Source organism: Amblyraja radiata, chromosome 17 (assembly GCF_010909765.2).
Source record: "Amblyraja radiata isolate CabotCenter1 chromosome 17, sAmbRad1.1.pri, whole genome shotgun sequence".
Taxonomy (NCBI): domain Eukaryota; kingdom Metazoa; phylum Chordata; class Chondrichthyes; order Rajiformes; family Rajidae; genus Amblyraja; species Amblyraja radiata.
In genome coordinates, this window is record NC_045972.1 from 47,428,723 (window position 1) to 47,448,039 (window position 19,317).

The following is a 19,317-nucleotide window of genomic DNA, read 5'->3' on the forward strand; positions in this document are numbered from 1 at the left end:
ACTCAGCGGGTGCAGCAGCATCTATGGAGCAAAGGAAATAGGCAACGTTTCGGGCCAAAACCCAAAGGGTTTTGGCCCGAAACGTTGCCTATTTCCTTCACCCTTTGGGTTTTGGCCCGAAACGTTGCCTATTTCCTTCACCCTTTGGGTTTCGGCCCGAAACGTTGCCTATTTCCTTCACCCTTTGGGTTTTGGCCCGAAACGTTGCCTATTTCCTTCGCTCCATAGATGCTGCTGCACCCGCTGAGTTTCTCCAGCACTTTTGCCCACCTTCGATTTCCCAGCATCTGCAGTTCCTTCTTAAAAGACCATCCATGACTGAACGGCGGAGTAGACACGATGGGCCGAATGGCCTAATTCTGCTCCTGGAACTCACGAACTTATGATTGAAATTCAACATCTTTTCCCCCACGCTAGATTTATTTACGCTTTATAGACTATCAAATGGATCACTCCAACGAATGCAAGAGGAACTTTGTGGCCGTCTACGATGGGAGCAGTGCCATTGAAAACCTCAAGGCAAAGTTTTGCAGCACTGTAGCCAACGACGTCATGCTACAGACCGGCGTGGGTGTGGTCCGGATGTGGGCAGACCAGGGCAGTCGGAGAAGTCGATTCACCATGCTATTTACTTCATTTCTGGATCGTAAGTAAACAAAACTTCCAATTCTGACTTCATTTATTGCTAGATTACTGCATAAATAAGTTTAAGTTTAGAAATGCTGCATGAAAACAGACCCTTTGGCCCACCGAGTCCACGCTGACCAGTGATCCCCGCACACTAATGCTATCCTACAAACACTAGTGACACCTTACACCTAGGCCGAAGCTAATAGACAACAGGTGCAGGAGGAGGCCATTCGTCCTTTCGAGCTAGCACCGCCATTCACTGTGATCATGGCTGATCATCCCCAATCAGTACCCCGTTCCTGCCTTCTCCCCATATCCCCTGACTCCGCTATTTTTAAGAGCTCTCTCTTGATTGTTCCTTCTCTCCAGGGATGCTGCCTGACTCACTGAGTTACTCCAACTTAATCAAGTTTGCTACTTCAAGTAGCCTTTGCTTTTCCTCTCTCTCTCCATCCCCTCCCCTTTCCCAGTTCTCCCACCAGTCTTACTGTCTCCGACGACATTCTATCTCTGTCCCGCCCCCTCCCCTGACATCAGTCTGAAGAAGGGTCTCGACTCGAAACGTCACCCATTCCTTCTCTCCAGACATGCTGCCTGTCCCGCTGAGTTACTCCAGCATCATGTGTCTACCTTCAAGAATCAAGTGTTTAATTCTCATATGTACTGACAATGGAACTGAAATTCTCACTTCCAGCAACATTACAGGCCAGTAAACAACATGCACACAGATAATATATAATAAGCAAAAATTCAATAAATTCAAAAACGCAATACGAGTGCAAAAAAACAGACCTTCATGCAACCAAAGAGGTTCATAGTTGTGGTTGGCGTTTGTCGTGTTGATGAGCCTGATAGTTGTTTGGATGAAGTTGTTCCTCAACCTCTACCTAAGAAAGACTCCTTTTTTTTTTAAATCAAAAATAATTTACTTAATTGTGATATAAAATAAATATTTACAAACCAAAACCGTGCTAACACACCCCACCACCGTAATACAAAATCACCACATTTTCTAGGACACTAAATTTTCAAATAACTATAATACCATCCTTATTGATGATGCATTCCACCCCTGTGCTTTGTTGCCGAGTGAAATGGGAGCGTGTCCAGGGTGTGGGGGTCTTGGTAATATTGGCTGCCTTTTTGAGGCAGCATCTCCTGTAGATCACTTCGATGGTGGGGATGTTTTTATGGAAAAGCTCAAGACGTGTTGTCACCCTCCAAAAAGAATAAATAGAAAACAATGGCATGCTTAATAACTCATTGATTGTTCGATTGATTGATTGATTGATTGACACGCTAGAGGCAGGAAACATGTTCCCGATGTTGGGGGAGTCCAGGTTAATTCCCGGGATGGCGGGACTGTCATATGCTGAGAGAATAGAGCAGCTGGGCTTGTACACTCTGGAGTTTAGAAGGATGAGAGGGGATCTTAATGAAACATGTAAGATTATTAAGGGTTTGGACACGCTAGAGGCAGGAAACATGTTCCCGATGTTGGGGGAGTCCAGAACCAGGGGCCACCGTTTAAGAATAAGGGGTAAGCCATTTTGGAACGGAGTCGAGGAAACACATTTTCTCACAGAGAGTGGTGAGTCTGTGGAATTCTCTGCCTCAGAGGGCGGTGGAGGCAGGTTCTCTGGATACTTTCAAGAGAGAGCTAGATAGGGCTCTTAAAAATAGCGGAGTCAGTGGATATGGGGAGAAGGCAGGAACGGGGTACTGATTGGGGATGATCAGCCATGATCACATTGAATGGCGGTGCTGGCTCGAAGGGCCGAATGGCCTACTCCTGCACCCATTGTCTATTGTCTATTGTTCTACAGTGTATTAACCCACTTTCCCATCCACTCCCTACACACTAGGGGTAACTTACAGAGGGCCAATAGACCTACAACCCACCCCCACGCAGTCACTGGGAGAACGTGCAAACTCCACACAGGCAGAACCCAAGGTCGGGATGAAACAGGGTCTCTAGCTCTGTGAGGCAGCAACTCCACCAACTGCACCACTGTGCTATTCAGTTGTTACACCACCTCTTTAACGTAGCTTAAACACAGAAAAATGCGTACTCTAATAAGAAATGTCATTAAAAATAAAGAGCACATCCGACCCTGTGAACCTTTTTCATGTAACGTTCATGTCGCATATATTTTAAAACAGACCTCGAGACAAAAAAGGCATGAATTATGCATCGCAGGTGGCAGATGCCTGCAGATAACACTTGTATTTTTAGCTCTGTCAACTTCCCACCTGCAGAGTAATCAACAGTTCCCGATAGTTTGACACTTACACTGACATCATGTCTAAGCATTCAAAATTAAAGCAATTGACTCACACCCAACCCCTGAAAAGATCACCGTGAAAAATGGGATCTCAATGCACAAAATGTTCTGCGTTATATAAAATTGAACGGCCCATCACTTTATCATCATTTCACTATTTTCTGACTCATTTCCTCCATTTCAGATTGATCAACGGTTCAAAGATTCAACAGTACATTATTATAGTAGATAGATAGACCCTTTATTGTCATTCAGACCTTTCGGACTGAACGAAATTATGTTGCCTGCAGTCATACACAGAATCAATAATAACAAAACATACAATAAACACAAATTAAACATCCACCACAGTGAGTTCACCAAGCACATCCTCACTGTGATGGAGGCAAAGTCTTAGTCTCCGTCTCTTCCCTCCTTGTTCTCCCTCTGCGCTGAGGCGATCGATCCAGGCCGAAGATGCCGCTCTCCAGTCCAGCGGACCTCCGCGGTGTTGTCGCCGCCGCCGAAAGCCGGAACGCCGTCTCCGCTCCGAGACGGCCCGCCACAGCATCAGCTCCAGGCCGCCACCCCAGCTCCGGGTCCCGCAGTCTCCGCTCCGGGTCCCGCAGTCTCCGCTCCGGGTCCCGCTGCATCAGCTCCAGGTCCCGCAGTCTCCGCTCCGGGTCCCGCAGTCTCCGCTCCGGGTCCCGCAGTCTCCGCTCCGGGTCCCGCTGCCCCAGCTCTGGGCAGCCGCCCCAGCTCCAGGCCGCTGCCCCAGCTCCGGGTCCCGCAGTCTCCGCTCCGGGTCCCGCAGTCTCAGCTCCGAGCCCCGCTGCATCAGCTCCAGGTCCCGCAGTCTCCGCTCCAGGTCCCGCAGTCTCCCCTCCAGGTCCCGCAGTCTCCGCTCCGGGTCCCGCAGTCGCCGCTCCGGGTCCCGCAGTCTCCGCTCCGGGCCTCTGCCCCAGCTCCGGGTCCCGCAGTCTCAACTCCGAGCCCCGCTGCATCAGCTCCAGGCCGCCGCCGAAAGCCAGAACGCCGCACCAGCAAGTCGGGCCACCGCTGCCTTAGCCCCGAAGACGGCCAGCCTCTCGTTGGTAAGTCCTGGCTGGCTCTGCCTCCGGAGCCTTGGGGTCGGTCGCAGGTTGGAGGCCGCCAGCTCCGCCATTAGGCCTCAGCGCAGACGGAGGCAGAGAAGGGGGATACGACACGAAAAAGTCGCATTCCCCCGAAGGAAGAGACAGAGAACATGTTCCCTCCCCCCCCTAACACAACCCAACAAACTAAAACTTAACCAAAACAAGACAAAAAAAACAACAGAAAAAAGTAAAGACAGACGGACTGCAGGCGAGCCGCAGCTGTTAACAGCGCCACCACTTCCTAGTCAGAGAGTGATGCAGCGTGGAAACAGGCCCTTCGGCCCAAATTTCCCATACCGACCGACATGTCCGATCTGAACTAGTCCCACCTGCCTGCATTTGGTCCATATCCCTCCAAACCTGTCCTATCCATGTACCTGTCTAACTGTTTCTTAAATGTTGCGATAGCCCCAGCCTCAACTACCTCCTCTGGCAGCTTGTTCCATACACCCACCACACTTTGTGTGAAAAAGTTACCCGTTAGATCCCTTTTAAACCTTTTCGCCTTCATCTTAAACCTATGTCCTATTTCCGATTGTTACATGTAACTAGGTACAGTGACATTCCTTTTTTGCATTCAGTTCAGGAGTAATCTTAAGGGCCTGTCCCACTAACGCAACATTTTCGGCGACTTGAAAATTCAGTGGCGACCAGAAAGACGCTACTACGACTCTTTGGATGACTAGGAGAGCTTTCACGACCATACAGGCGACATGTCGTCAGGGGGGCATGTCTCCAGGGTGTCGCCTGTATGGTCGTGAGAGGTCTCCTAGTCACCCACAGAGTCGTAGCGTCTTTCTGGTCGCCGCTGAATTTTCAACATGTTGAACATTTTCGGAGACCTATGACGGGTGCTGGCAGTCGGGGAAAATGTCACGTAAGTGGGACAGGCTCTTAAGACAGTAAGTTACCCTGAGGCAGTGCACAAGAGTCGCCATGTTCCCAGGAACATCTTGTACCCTTCATGTTCAGAGTTGTTCGAAATCTCAGAGTCTTAACTTGGCCTTTTGAATGCTGTTAATTGAAGAGATATAACTGGGTGGCACGGTGGCGCAGCGGTAGAGTTGCTGCCTTACAGCGCCAGTGACCCGGGTTCGATCCTGACTACGGGCGCTGTCTGTACGGAGTTTGTACGTTCTCCCCGTGACCCGCGTGGGTTTTCTCCGGGTGCTCCAGTTTCCTCCCACACTCCAAAGACGTGCAGGTTTGTAGGCTAATGGGCTTGGTATAAGTTTAAATTGTCCCGTGTGTGTGTAGGGTGGTGTTAATGTGCGGGGATCGCTTGGTCGGTGCGAACAAGGTGGGCCAAAGGGCCTTCTTCTGTGCTGTATCTCTAAACTAAACTACACTAAACTAGTTTCCAAAGCCAATGAATGCATAAAATCGTGATTCAATTGGCCTTTGTAAAATTACCCTTTAGTATGCAAGGAGTGGATGAGAAAAGAGGATAACATAGAACTAGTGTCCGATTGTCGGCATGGACTTGGTGGGCCGAAGGGCCTGTATCCAAGCTGTGCCTTTGAATCAATCAATCGTTAAAATGCCAAGCAACGATTGATAAACCCAGCAAGGTTTCATGAATGTACACAAAAATGCTGGAGAAACTCAGCGGGTGCAGCAGCATCTATGGAGCGAAGGAAATAGGTAACGTTTCGGGCCGAAACCCTTTGGGTTTCGGCCCGAAACGTTGCCTATTTCCTTTACTAATTCCTTCAGGTTTCAGCCCGAAACGTCACCTATTTCCTTCGCTCCATAGATGCTGCTGCACCCGCTGAGTTTCTCCAGCATTTTTGTCTACCTTCGATTTTCCCGCATCTGCAGTTCCTTCTTGAACACAAGGTTTCATGAATGTATTTGGATTTGTGGAGGAGATTGTGTTTGTGCCGTTGCTATGAATCATGACACCCTGGGCAATTGACCCAAGCGGACTGATGAACTCACAAAGACATGACCTTCCCTAAAGTGGCCATTTGCTGTGTGTTGTTGTTGTTGTTGTTCATGGTTAAATGGACACGTACAAAGCAACGCTGCACTGGCATTTTGAAGAGTCAATTGCTGTGCTATAATTTATAGTGACACTAACCTTTGTCTCACAGCTCCCTGCCAAGGCAACACGTTCTTTTGCCACAGTAACATGTGCATCAACAATTCTTTGGTCTGTAATGGAGTCCAGAACTGTGTGTACCCATGGGATGAAAATCATTGCAAAGGTAATGTTATTTCCCTCCGTCTGTAATGCCGTTTGTGAGAAAACGACGTCTTCACTTCATCAGACTTGACAAAGGCCATTTCTCTCTGACAATTATATTTATGCGTTAAATCAGTCTATTTATCTTGCTCGAACAATCCTTTAAGTGCTTAGCCAAATAGATCTGAACCAGTTTTAATACTTCCACACGCGGGTATAAGGAAATCTGATTTAATAACTCATTTTATTTCTTAATGAAATCTGAAAAGTTCATTTCACAGTAAGAATATGATGAAGTGTTGCAGTAAAAATGAGCATGATGTTTGAATTACTTAATTGAATTGAATTGAATTGAATGCCTTTATTGTCATTCAGACCTTACGGTCTGAACGAAATTTCGTGCCTGCAGTCATACATACAATCATACAATAATAACAACAATAAACACAAATTAACATCCACCACAGTGTATCCTCCAAGCACCTCCTCACTGTGGTGGAGGCAAAAATCTTAGAGCTGCAGTCTCTTCCCTCCTCCTCTCCCTCTGCGCTGAGGCGATTCCCCACCGGGCGATGGTACAAACAGTCCCGCGGCTCACCGAACCCCGCAAACGGGCCGGCTCAAACACCGCGGCCCGGGGTGGTCGAAGCTGCCGCCCTCCAGTCCAGCGGACGCAGCCGCTGGCCCGCGGCTCAACCCCGGACTCAGGTCGCCGCCGCCAGAACGCCGTCCCAGCCACCGGAGCACCGTTCCAGCCCCGAGCCGGATCGCCCTCACGTGAGTGCCGTTCCTCCCTCGGGCTGGGCCACTCCGACGGGAGCGCCGTTCCACCCTCGGGCTGGGCCACTCCGACGGGAGTGCCGTTCCAGCCCCGAGCTGGGCCGCCCTCACGGGAGCGAGCCCAGTGCAAGTCCTGACTGGCTCTGCCTCCGGAGTCCCGAGGTCACCGGCTCCGCCATCAGGCCTCAGCGCAGACGGAGGCAGAGAAGGGGGATACGATAAAAAAAAGTCGTATTCCCCCGAAGAGAGAGACAGCAAGCCCCGTTTCAACCCCCCCCCACCTCCCCCCCACATAAACACAACCTAAAAAACAAAAACTAACTAGACAAAACGAAAAAATACAACATAAAGAAGTAAAGACAAATGGACTGCAGGCGAGCCGCAGCCGTTTACCAGCGCCGCCACTTAAGCTATGATATAGCGTTTATTTAATAATATTATATTCTTGTGTGTTGTAAGCTATGTTGCACCCCCTTCAGTAACAACTAATTGTGGTATAAACACTTAAGGGCCTGTCCCACTGTACGAACTAATTCAAGAGTTCTCCCGACTTTCCCCTGATTCGAACTCGGAGATTTACGGTAATGGCCGCTCGTAAGTACTCGGGGCCCTCGTGGACATTTTTCAACATGTCGAGAAATCTTCACGAGTCTTCACGAGCTTTCCGCGTTTCCCGACTACCTGCCGTTAGTGTTGCGAGCCTGCTAAGAGACGTTCCCGAGCTCCGACATACACGCTACGTACATTCTACATGCTTCCACGAGTTTGATTTTTTTAAACTCGGAGAGCTCTTGAATTAGCTCATACAGTGGGACAGCCCCTTAACGCTAAACTTGTTTTCAATGTTGCGTATCATTGAGGGTATTTAGCTTTTCCTGGCTCTTAATCAATACATCAATGATTGGTTTAATTTACAGCCAGCACTGTGTTCAGCCGGCAGTAAACCACTGTACATTTTCTTGCTCATCATCTGCTTTGATCTATCCTTTGCACACCCTACATGCCCTTTGTACCATTCCAAATCACGTGTTTCCCTCTCCCCTGTCTCTCAGTCTGACCCGCAATGTCACCCATTCCTTTTCTCCAGAGATGCTGACTGACCCGCTGAGTTACTCCGGCACTTTGTTTTTTTTTTTTTTTGTAAAGCAGCATCTGCAGTTCCTTGTGTCTACTCCAAGATGGTCCTTGCTGAAGTACAATGATTGACTTATAGGGTCATGGAGACATACAACATGGAAACAGGCCCTTCGGCCCAACTTGTCCATGCCCTCTAAGATGCCCCATCTACACTAATCCCACCTGCCCACGTTTAGCCCATGTATCTGTAATTCTTTCCCATCTATGTACCTGTCCAAGTGTCTTTTAAATGTTGTAATAATAGCTGCTTTATCTTTAGTTTAGAGATATAGCGTGGAAGCTGGCCCTTCAGCCCACCGAGTCCACGCCGACCACCAATCACATAGAAACATAGAAAATAGGTGCAGGAGGAGGCCATTCAGCCCTTCGAGCCAGCACCGCCATTCAATATGATCATGGCTGATCATCCAACTCAGTATCCTGTACCTGCCTTCTCTCCATACCCCCTGATCCCTTTAGCCACAAGGGCCACATCAAGCTCCCTCTTAAATATAGCCAATGAACTGGCCTCAACTACTTTCTGTGCCAGAGAATTCCACAGATTCACCACTCTCTGTGTGAAAAAATGATTTTCTCTAAAAGATTTCCCCCTTATCCTTAAACTATGAACCCTTGTCCTGGACTTCCCCAACATCGGGAACAATCTTCCTGCATCTAGCCTGTCCAACCCCTTAAGAATGTTGTAAGTTTCTATAAGATCCCCCCTCAATCTTCTAAATTCCAGCGAGTACAAGCCGAGTCTATCCAGTCTTTCTTCACCCGTACACTTGTTCTATCCTGCATGTGTTTGGAGTGTGGGGGGGTGGGGGGTGGGGAAACCGGAGCACCCGGAAAAGACTTGTGCAGTCGGAGGGAGAGCGTGCAAACTCCCTACAGTCAGGATCAAACCCGGGTCTCAGGCGCTGTAAGGCAGCAACTCTACCGCTGTGTCACTGTGCCGCCCACACTGTGCCTTGCAATTGTTGCATTGTTAGCGGCGTGGCAGTGTATTTAACAATTATGAAATGCTTCCTTGTCTCCACGGGGGGGGGGGAATATTAGCTCATCATCTGGCAGGTTGTGCCAAGGCATTCAATTCCAAAACAAATCTGCTCTGTGCTTAGAGATCTAATTATTAACTGAATGCATTATTGTTTGCTAACGGACACTAGGTACATGCCAGGGACTGTACTGAGAGCATCAATTCAAAGCTACTGAAATTGTTCTCCCGGTCCCGAAAGTCCATTTGAGTCGATGTTTCACAAGGTAGACAAAAGCGCTGGAGAAACTCAGCGGGTGCAGCAGCATCTATGGAGCGAAGGAAATAGGCAACGTTTCGGGCTGAAACCAGAAGGAATTAGTAAAGGAAATAGGCAACGTTTCGGGCTGAAACCCGAAGGAATTAGTAAAGGAAATAGGCAACGTTTCGGGCCGAAACCCAAAGGGTTTCGGCCCGAAACGTTACCTATTTCCTTCCCTCCATAGATGCTGCTGCACCCGCTGAGTTTCTCCAGCATTTTTGTCTACCTTCGATTTTCCAGCATCTGCAGTTCCTTCTTAAACACTTGATGTTTCATAATGTTGTGGATGCCTTTCGAAAGATCCCCTGAGCAAAAATGTGTGTGCCTATTTGGAAATAATTCTGTATCACGCAGATTGTGAATTTAATAGCTTCATTTCATGAAAGGATTAAGGACAACTATTGAATAATAGTAAGAAGGAACTGCAGATGCTACTTTAGACTGAAGATAAACACAAAATGCTGGAGTAACTCAGCGGGACAGGCAGCATCTCTGGGTGACGTTTCTGGTTGGAACCCTCCTTTAGACTGAAGGCGGTGGCACCTGGAGGTAGGAACAGGGCAGAACGAATCAGGGTCGGCAACAGATGAACAAGTGGAGCCCACAATGGTCCATTGTTGGCTGGGGAAGAGTTGATAACGAAGGGATACAGGGATGAATAGAGAATTCAACGTTCATTCCGAAGTTAGACACAAAATGCAGGAGTAGCTCGGTGGGACAGGCAGCACCTCTGGAGAGAAGGAATGGGTGACGTTTTGGGTCAAGACCCTTCTTCAGACTGATGTTGGGGAGAGGGAGATACATAGATAAGGAAGTTAGAGTGTGAAAATAGGACAAAGGGAATGGAGATTAAGGAAAATGTGGAGTCAGTCTACCCCACGACAGAAGGGGGAGGAGCTGTACAGTTTGATAGCCACAGGAAAGAAGGATCTCCTGTGGCGTTCTGTGCTGCATCTTGGTGGAACCAGTCTGTTGCTGAAGGTGCTCCTCAGGTTGACCAGAGTGTGTCATGGAGGGGGTGAGCTGTATTGTCCAGGATGCGCCGCATCTGTAACAGATGATGCTGGAGGAACAGGAGTTGCTCCTTGCATGAACCTGCTCCAGGCACAAGTACTCCATCCCTCCCTTCGCCAAGTCCTGGCACATCAGGAACTGGGAGAAGATCTGGCTTCATAGATCCCACTCATCCTCCCCCCCTTCATTGCAACTTGGATGAGTTGCCGATGAACATGTCTTAGAAAACAAGGATAATTGGTCTAAACAGAGAAAGAGTGTAACAAATAGGTCAATATTTAAGAGGATATACAAGGAACTGCAGATGCTGGTTTAACACCTGCTGATATCCACCTATCACTCGACTGCTCCCTTATCTGGCTTTGTCCTGCGATTCTTTATTCACCCCTCCCCCTCCCCCTCCCCCTTCCCCTCCCCGTGCACCCACATCCCTCCCTCTGGCTTCACATTTCACACCTCTTCTCGACTTATCTCACAACCTTCTGTCTCCTTTTCACTTCCAGCCTTTCTCCTCCCCTCTCCACCTATCACTTGTAACATTTTGTCCTGCCCTCACCTCTCTTCCAGCTTTCTCCCCCCTGCTCCAATCAGTCTGAAGAAGGGCCCTGACCAAAACCGTTACCTATCCATGTTCTCCACAGATGCTGCCTGACCCACTGAGTTACTCCAGCACCCTGTGAAACGTCACCTATCCATGTTCTCCACAGATGCTGCCTGACCCGCTGAGTTACTCCAGCACTCTGTGAATCGTCACCTATCCATGTTCTCCACAGATGCTGCCTGACCCGCTGAGTTACTCCAGCACCCTGTGAAACGTCACCTATCCATGTTCTCCACAGATGCTGCCTGACCCACTGAGTTACTCCAGCACTCTGTGAAACGTCACCTATCCATGTTCTCCACAGATGCTGCCTGACCCACTGAGTTACTCCAGCACTCTGTGAAACGTCACCTATCCATGTTCTCCACAGATGCTGCCTGACCCGCTGAGTTACTCCAGCACTCTGTGAAACGTCACCTATCCATGTTCTCCACAGATGCTGCCTGACCCGCTGAGTTACTCCAGCACTCTGTGAAACGTCACCTATCCATGTTCTCCACAGATGCTGCCTGACCCGCTGAGTTACTCCTTCATATTTAATCCCTCTTAGTTCCTCCCTGAATTCCAAACAAGCTTCTCCACTACAATTGTTCCTGTGTAGGAAGGAACTGCAGATGCTGCTTTAGACTGAAGGTAGACACAAAATGCTGGAGTAACTCAGCGGGACAGGCAGCATCTCTGGAGAGAAGGAATGGGTGACGTTTCGGGTCGAGACTGAAGTCTGAAGAAGGGTCTCAACCCGAAACGTCACCCATTCCTTCTCTCCACAATTGTTGGTGCGTTGCCTGTACGGACTTGCCAACAAACATTTATATTCTGCACTCGCCCATCATCCCCTGTACTCTTATAATGTTCTTGTGATTTATTAAATAATTAAGGTCGTGCAGACCTTGGTGTGAGTCATGCCAATTTAAGTGTGGACCGGCTGAGAGAGCTGTGAGTTCATCACTGGGAATGTGAAGCCTGATCATCATATTGAAAGAGCTCAGGAAATGTACAGCGGAGCACTGATAATGCTTGGCCAACTCCATTATTCCACATTACTTCGATTTTCTAAAGCCTCGTTTATAAACCGGGGCAGTGCAGATGTGTGAGTGCATCAGAACTAATTGCTTTTCATGCTTCTTCCGATAATGGATGCGAATTTTCTCCAAAGAACGGTAATTATTTGCTGTCACTCTGAGTATTCCACAGTTTTACTGCTGATTCATAAAACTGATCAATGTTGATTCGTCATTGATAAAGTATAGAAACGCATCATTTTTTAAAAAAGCATGAAAAGAGATTTATTTATTTTTATTATTTATTTCGAACAGAATAAAAGAATAAAAAGCAAGTGTGAAACAGCATAAAAACAAACAAAACAAAAATATTTATAAAGTGTCATAAACAATATCTATATATAAATGAAATCGTATGTGTCCGAAAAGGAGCAGGATGAAGCCAAAGCTTATTATTAAAACTCTTTGCGATTTTCACCGAGGACTCGATATTGAATAGTGAGTAAATAAAGAGCCTTTCTTTTTTTTAATCAACTATAGTGGAATTAAGTGGAAGTTAACCTAGTATATTAAGTGAATCCATGTTTAATTTAACCACATGAGTGGCACACTTTATTGTAACATTAATGTAGTTAGAATGGCTTTTAACTGCAACACTAGAGCTGGGCGACAGAGCCACATGTTCTACATTTGTAGATTGAATATTGAACGTTTTCTGGGTCAGTGCTGGCAGATAAAGTGGGTCATAAGTGATAGGAGCTGAATTAGGCCATTCGGCCCATCAAGTCTACTCCGCCATTCAATCATGGCTGATCTATCTCTCCCTCCTAACCCCATTCTCCTGCCTTCTCCCCATAACCCCTGACACCCGTACTAATCAAGAACCTATCTACCTCTGCCTTAGAGATATCCACTGACTTGGCCTCCACAGCCGTCTGTGGCAAAGAATTCCACAGATTCACCGCCCTCTGGCTAAAGAAATTCCTCCCCATCTCCTTCCTAAAAGAACATCCTTTAATTCTGTGGCTGTGGCCTCTAGTCCTAGACTCTCCCATGGGAGTGGAAACATAGAAACATAGAAAATAGGTGCAGGAGTAAGCCATTCGGCCCTTCGAGCCTGCACTGCCATTCAATATGATCATGGCTGATCATCCAACTCAGTATCCTGTACCTGCCTTCTCTCCATACCCCCTGATCTCTTTAGCCACAAGGGCCACATCTAACTCCCTCTTAAATATAGTCAATGAACTGGCCTCAACTACCTCTCCACAACCACACTATCCAAGCCTGTCACTATTCAATGCGTTTCAAAGAGGCCCACCCTAAAGTGGATATACTGTATGGATATATGGCACACTTCTTAAAGAGTTTGCCTGGTTTTGATCCAAATATCATAAAGTCAGGCCAAAAGCAGTTCATGAGCTGAGATTGTCACGGAAACAGCGTGCACAGTAGCAGTACACACAGTAAACGTTTAGCCCGGTTTAGTTTGCTTTAGAGAGACAGCGCAGAAACAGGCCCTTCGGCCCACCGAGTCTGCGCCGACCAGCGATCCCCGCATGTCAACACTACCCTACACACACTAGGGACAATTTACATCTACACCATGCCAATGAACCTACAAACCTGCACGTCTTCGGAGTGTGGGAGTAAACCGAAGATCTCAGAGAAAACCCACGCAGGTCATGGGGGAGAACGTACAAAGTCCGTACAGACAGCGCCCGTAGTCGGGATCGAACCGGGGTCTCTGGCGCTGCGAGCGTTGTAACTTCACTTTGGTTTATTGTTGTCACATGCGCTGAGGTAGAGTGGAAAGCTGTTTTTTTACCTGCTATCCAGTCAAAGAAAAGAGTTTACATATTATAATCAGACCACCCACACTGTACAGATACAGGATAAAGGATACAACCATGTTGCCCTCTGCCTGTACGTGGTCAATATCCCTCGATTCCCTGTACCTGTGACAGATGAGTGGACAAAGGCCTGAGATGAAAAGGAGACAAAAAGGTGTCAGATAAAGGGAGAAGAGGCGGAAATTGTAAATATTTCCAGGCTGCTAATGTTTTTCATCTTGGGATTCTTGCACTTTGCTGAAAATACCTGTTAAACATTGCCGCCTTGTTTGTTTGTTTTTTTTTCAAAATAGACGTTATTCAGGTAATAAATATATCCAATACGTGAACCGTGTGAAAAATTCATCCGACATTTTCGGAGGCTATACAAATTGTTCAATACAGTCTATATACATTGCTCAAATTTCACCAATCTGTTCCCCACCCTTGTCCCCCACTTATGTGGCCCCCTGGCGTGGGATACCTTCCCTTATTTTGAGGGGCGTCTCCACCATACCGTGCCCCCCATGTCCAGCAGCGGAAGGACCCTAGACTGTGGTCCTCCCCCACCGAGCCTTGGCGTTGGCTGCACCGAGCTTCAGTGCATCCCTCAGCACTGAAGTACTCCTGCAGTCTGCAGCGGGCCAGTTGGCAACATTCCCTGTCTTGTTTGTTTCCTCTGACAGCCCATTCCAGGCACCCACTCTCTGTGTAAAGAACTTGCCCCGCACATCTCCTTTAAACTTTCCCCCCCTCTCACCTTAAAGCCAAGCCCTCTTGTTCGTGACATTTGATTAAATGACGAATGTAAAATCGAATGTGTACGATGAAGTGGGAATTTCTGGTTGGTGCATGGGAAACAGTGTCAAATGAAAATCCTGCTGCAGAATATTCTGTACAGAAACTAGCAATGTGACCCAATGATCCATGCTCCACACCAATCTAATCCTTCACTTAGAGTCATAGAGTTATACAGCATGGAAACAGGCCCTTCAGCCCAACTCATCCATACCCACCAAGATGCCCCATCCAAGAAGAAGGTCTGAAAAAGGCTCTCAACCCAAAACGTCGCCCATTCCTTCTCTCCAGAGATGCTGCCTGGCCCGCTGCATCTTTGGTTTAAACCAGCATCTGCAGTTCCTTCCTACACATGCCCCATCTACACTAGTCCCATTCGCCTGCACTTCACCCATATCCTTCTAAACCTTCCCTATCTATATACCTGCTCAAATGTCTTTTGTATGTTGTCATGGTACCTACATTTGGAAGTTTATTTCATATACCCGCCACCCTCTGTGTGAAAACGTTGCCCCTCTGATTCCTATTGTAATGTTTCCCCTCTCATTTTAAACCTATGCTGTTATAAAATAATATTCAAATATACCGCACTGTATCTCTAAACTAAACTGAACTTGGACCCGCTAGAGGCAGGAAACATGTTCCCGATGTTGGGGGAGTCCAGAACCAGGGGCCACAGTTTAAGAATAAGGAGTAAGCCATTTAGAATGGAGACGAGGAAACACTTTTTCACACAGAGAGTGGTGAGTCTGTGGAATTCTCTGCCTCAGAGGGCGGTGGAGGCAGGTTCTCTGGATGCTTTCAAGAGAGTGCTAGATAGGGCATTTAAAGATAGAAGAGTCAGGGGATATGGGGAGAAGGCAGGAACGGGATACTGATTGTGGATGATCAGCTATGATCACATTGAATGGCGGTGCTGGCTCGAAGGGCCGAATGGCCTACTCCTGCACCTATTGTCTATTGTCGAAACTAAACTAAACTAAATTATTCCCTCTAGTTCTTAACTTTCATACCCTGAGAAAAAGATTGTGTATTAACCCTATCTATGCCTCTCATGATTTAATACACTTCTATAAGATAATTCCTCAGCCTTCTGTGCTCCAAGGAATAAAGCCATGTGTATACGGAATGGTACCATTCGGCGCTGCCGTTTCGGCGCCTCCGTTTCGGGGTGTTAGAGTTAGGGTTAGGGTATGGGTTAACATAGAAACATAGAAAATAGGTGCTGGAGTAGGCCATTCGGCCCTTCGAGCCTGCACCGCCATTCAATACGATCATGGCTGATCATCCAACTCAGTATCCTGTACATGCCTTCTCTCCATATCGTCTGATCCCTTTAGCCACATCTAACTCCCTCCTAAATCTAGCCAACGAACTGGCCTCAACTACCTTCTGTGGCAGAGAATTCCACAGACTCACCACTCTCTGTGTAAAAAATGATTTTTTCATCTCGGTCCTACAAGATTTCCCCCTTATCCTTAAACTATGACCCCTTGTTCTGGACTTCCCCAACATCGGGAACAATCTTCCTGCATCTAGCCTGTCCAACCCCTTAAGAATTTTGTAAGTTTCTATAAGATCCCCCCTCAATCTTCTAAATTCTAGCGTGTACAAGCCGACTCTATCCAGTCTTTCTTCATATGAAAGTCCTGCCATCCCAGGAATCAGTCTGGTGAACCTTCTCTGTACTCCCTCTACGGCAAGAATGTCTAGGGTTAGGGTTAGGGTTAGGGTATGGGTTAGGGTGCCAGAGCGGTGGACCAGTGGAAACCAATTTCCAAATGTGTTAACATAAAGCTGATCTCACTTGCAATATCCTTGACATAGGAACTTCTTGCAGAGGGCGATGAATCTCTGGAATTCACTATCCCGGAGTATTGTGACGCATGGAACACTTGTATTTATCTGGAGGTATTTACAGAGGTTAGGGTTAGGGTTAGGGTTATGGTTAGGGTTCTGATGAGTACAGATATTATAAACGGAGGCGTCGAAACAGGGCAAAGTACCCGACCCTGTGTATAATGTAGGAGCTATTTGTCACGCTGGGAGTGAATAGTGGCAATTTCTCAGTCGTTGATGGTTTCACCTGTACTTTACAGAAAAGAAAACGCCTGGCCTCTTCCAGCAGATCACCAAGACTCACGGGACAGTGATCGGCATTTCAGCTGGAGTCGTCCTGGTCCTTCTCGTCATCTCTGTCCTGGTCCAAGTCAAACAGCCTCGCAAGAAAGTTTTAGCCCGCAAAGCCACGTTGAACAAGTCGGGATTTCAGGAGGTGTTTGACCCTCCCCACTACGAGCTTTTCTCGCTGAGAGACAAAGAGATCACCGCGGACTTGGCCGATTTGTCGGAAGACTTTGAGAACTACCATAAACTGCGGCGGTCGTCTTCCAGTGCCTCACGGTGCATCCACGACCATCACTGTGGGTCGCAGCCACCAAACATTAGGCAGAGCAGGACTAATTTAAGCTCCATGGATCTGCCGTTCCGCAACGACTTCTCTCAGCCTCAGCCGATGAAGACCTTCAACAGCACCTTCAAGAAAAGTTGCTTCACTTTAAAACACTCGCAGGACAGTCCAGAGCGGGTCATAGAAGACAGGGTGATGGAGGAGATCCCTTCTGACATCTATGTGCGGGGAAGAAATGACACTGTTCAGCGTTCAATGTCCATTGACTTTTAAAACTGAAACTGCTGCGCCGTTACTGAGCACTTTCTTTTCGGGTTTGTTTTTTCCTCTTTGAAAAATGCTGCTTCGACACCTTGACATCCCGCGCCACGTTTTAATATTATCAGCTCACTGACAAACGTGGTGGTAAAAGTGGGACTGCTCTCACCTAAACCTCAACTGCCAACAAAAACACTTCTCCATAACAGAGATTTAATTGTGTTCTGAAGCTTGTTGGTGTCGTGTCTGCTTTACGATTACTTACTGTAAATAAATGAGCTGCAGATTTAATTTTCTGATCAGGCCACTAACTGCCCCAGTTTATTACAGGGAAGTATTTCAACTGAAGTAGTAAACAAAGATGCATTAGCATCAACAGCATTGCAATAGCATCAAGATTTCTTTCAAATAGTCCTTTTTGTTACTTAAAAAGGAAACAATAATATTTTTGATCCTGCTAGTCTATGGATTGGAATGGCAACATATTCTATTTGTTATTGCTTGGATTTTTTCTTCCAACAAGTTAATCAACCATGTTATTTAGATCATTTAAATCAAGTGAATGAAGTTATCGTCAGTGGACTCACGGAATTGTGTATTTGCCAGTTCAAATAAAAAGCTTGTTGAAATGTAAAAGGATATCTTTACATATACTATTGACACATTATTTGCAAAATGTCATACTTCAGTGGCCTAAACCGTCATGGAATGGAGATATATTTCAAGAGTATTCTATAGCAGCTGCAATGGGCAAGTAGACACTAAATGCTGGAGTAACTCAGCAGGTTGGGCAGCATCTCTGGAGACATAGATGTGTGATGTTTTGGGTCAGGACCCTTCCTTAGACTGGTGGTATTGGGGAGACCCAGAAGCAAGAAAGGGGGGAACTGCATTTGGTCGCCTCTTCCATGGAGAGGCGGCTTTTCCCATGTCGCCTCCCTCGCGGGCTAACAGCGTGGATTGGAGCGGCCTTTTTCCGGAGTCGGGCCCGGAGTTTCAGCAGCGGGCGCAGCGTGGACATTTCATCGCGGAGCGGGCGAGCCCTTGCCGGGGGTCGCCAGACGGGAGCGCTCCGATCGCTGGCCCGCGGACTGTTACATCCTCAAGCCGCGAGAGAACGGATAGAGAGAGAAAGCAAAGGCTAACTGAAGTACCTGAAGTTACTCACCAACCCCCTTCCCACCTCTCCCACTAGCCTAATGTCCCCTGTCCCACTTAGGAAACCTGAACGGAAACCTCTGGAGACTTTGTGCCCCACCCAAGGTTTCCGTGCGGTTCCCGGAGGTTTTTGTCAGTCTCCCTACCTGCTTCCACTACCTGCAACCTCCGGCAACCACCTGCAACCTCCGGGAACCGCACGGAAACCTTGGGTGGGGCGCAAAGTCTCCAGAGGTTTCCGTTCAGGTTTCCTAAGTGGGACAGGGGCATTACTGTCTCCGCCTACATTCCATCTCTGTCCCGCCCCTGACACCAGTCTGAAGAAGGGTCTCGACCCGAAACGTCACCCATTCCTTCTCTCCATAGATACTACCTCACCCGCTGAGTTACTCCAGCATTTTGTGTCTACCTTCAAACGCATTTGCATACTTTGTGAAGAGTGAGTGATATTGGAGACATTTTTAATCATCTCCCATAACTCGGAGCCATTAGTATTCTACAAGTAACCTTTCAGAAGATTATTTCTCCATTCAACGGCCTTTACATTGGTACATCTCCTCAGGCAGAACAAGATAAAAAATACAATAAATTAAATCCACACACATTTATGCAACAGAAAAACTTTTGCAAGTTGCTTTTCAAAGATGTAATCAATATAATTTTTCAGCTGCCAGTTGTGTAGAAAGTTGAACATGCTTTCCAAATTCCATCTGGCCCTCCCCATCGAAACAAACCATTCATTTTATTGATTGTCCTGATACGTAATCTTCGCTCTTTAAACTAAACCCACAAACAATGGGAAATTGTCGCAAGCTTGTGGAAAATAGGTG

The 19,317-nt window shown here is 47.3% G+C and overlaps 1 protein-coding gene across 2 annotated transcripts in view; it reads left to right on the forward strand.

Annotated features, from left to right (window-relative positions):
- neto2 (neuropilin and tolloid like 2) overlaps positions 1-17,965 on the forward strand; it is a 48,172-nt gene extending 30,207 nt beyond the window's left edge. For both annotated transcript variants that reach the window (XM_033036403.1, XM_033036404.1), the window contains 3 exons: positions 418-646; positions 6,127-6,240; positions 16,761-17,965. In XM_033036403.1, coding sequence (XP_032892294.1) covers positions 418-646; positions 6,127-6,240; positions 16,761-17,344 — 927 coding nt within the window. In that variant the 3' untranslated portion in view covers positions 17,345-17,965. The remainder of the gene's footprint in view (positions 1-417; positions 647-6,126; positions 6,241-16,760) is intronic.
- Positions 17,966-19,317: the final 1,352 nt, after the last annotated feature.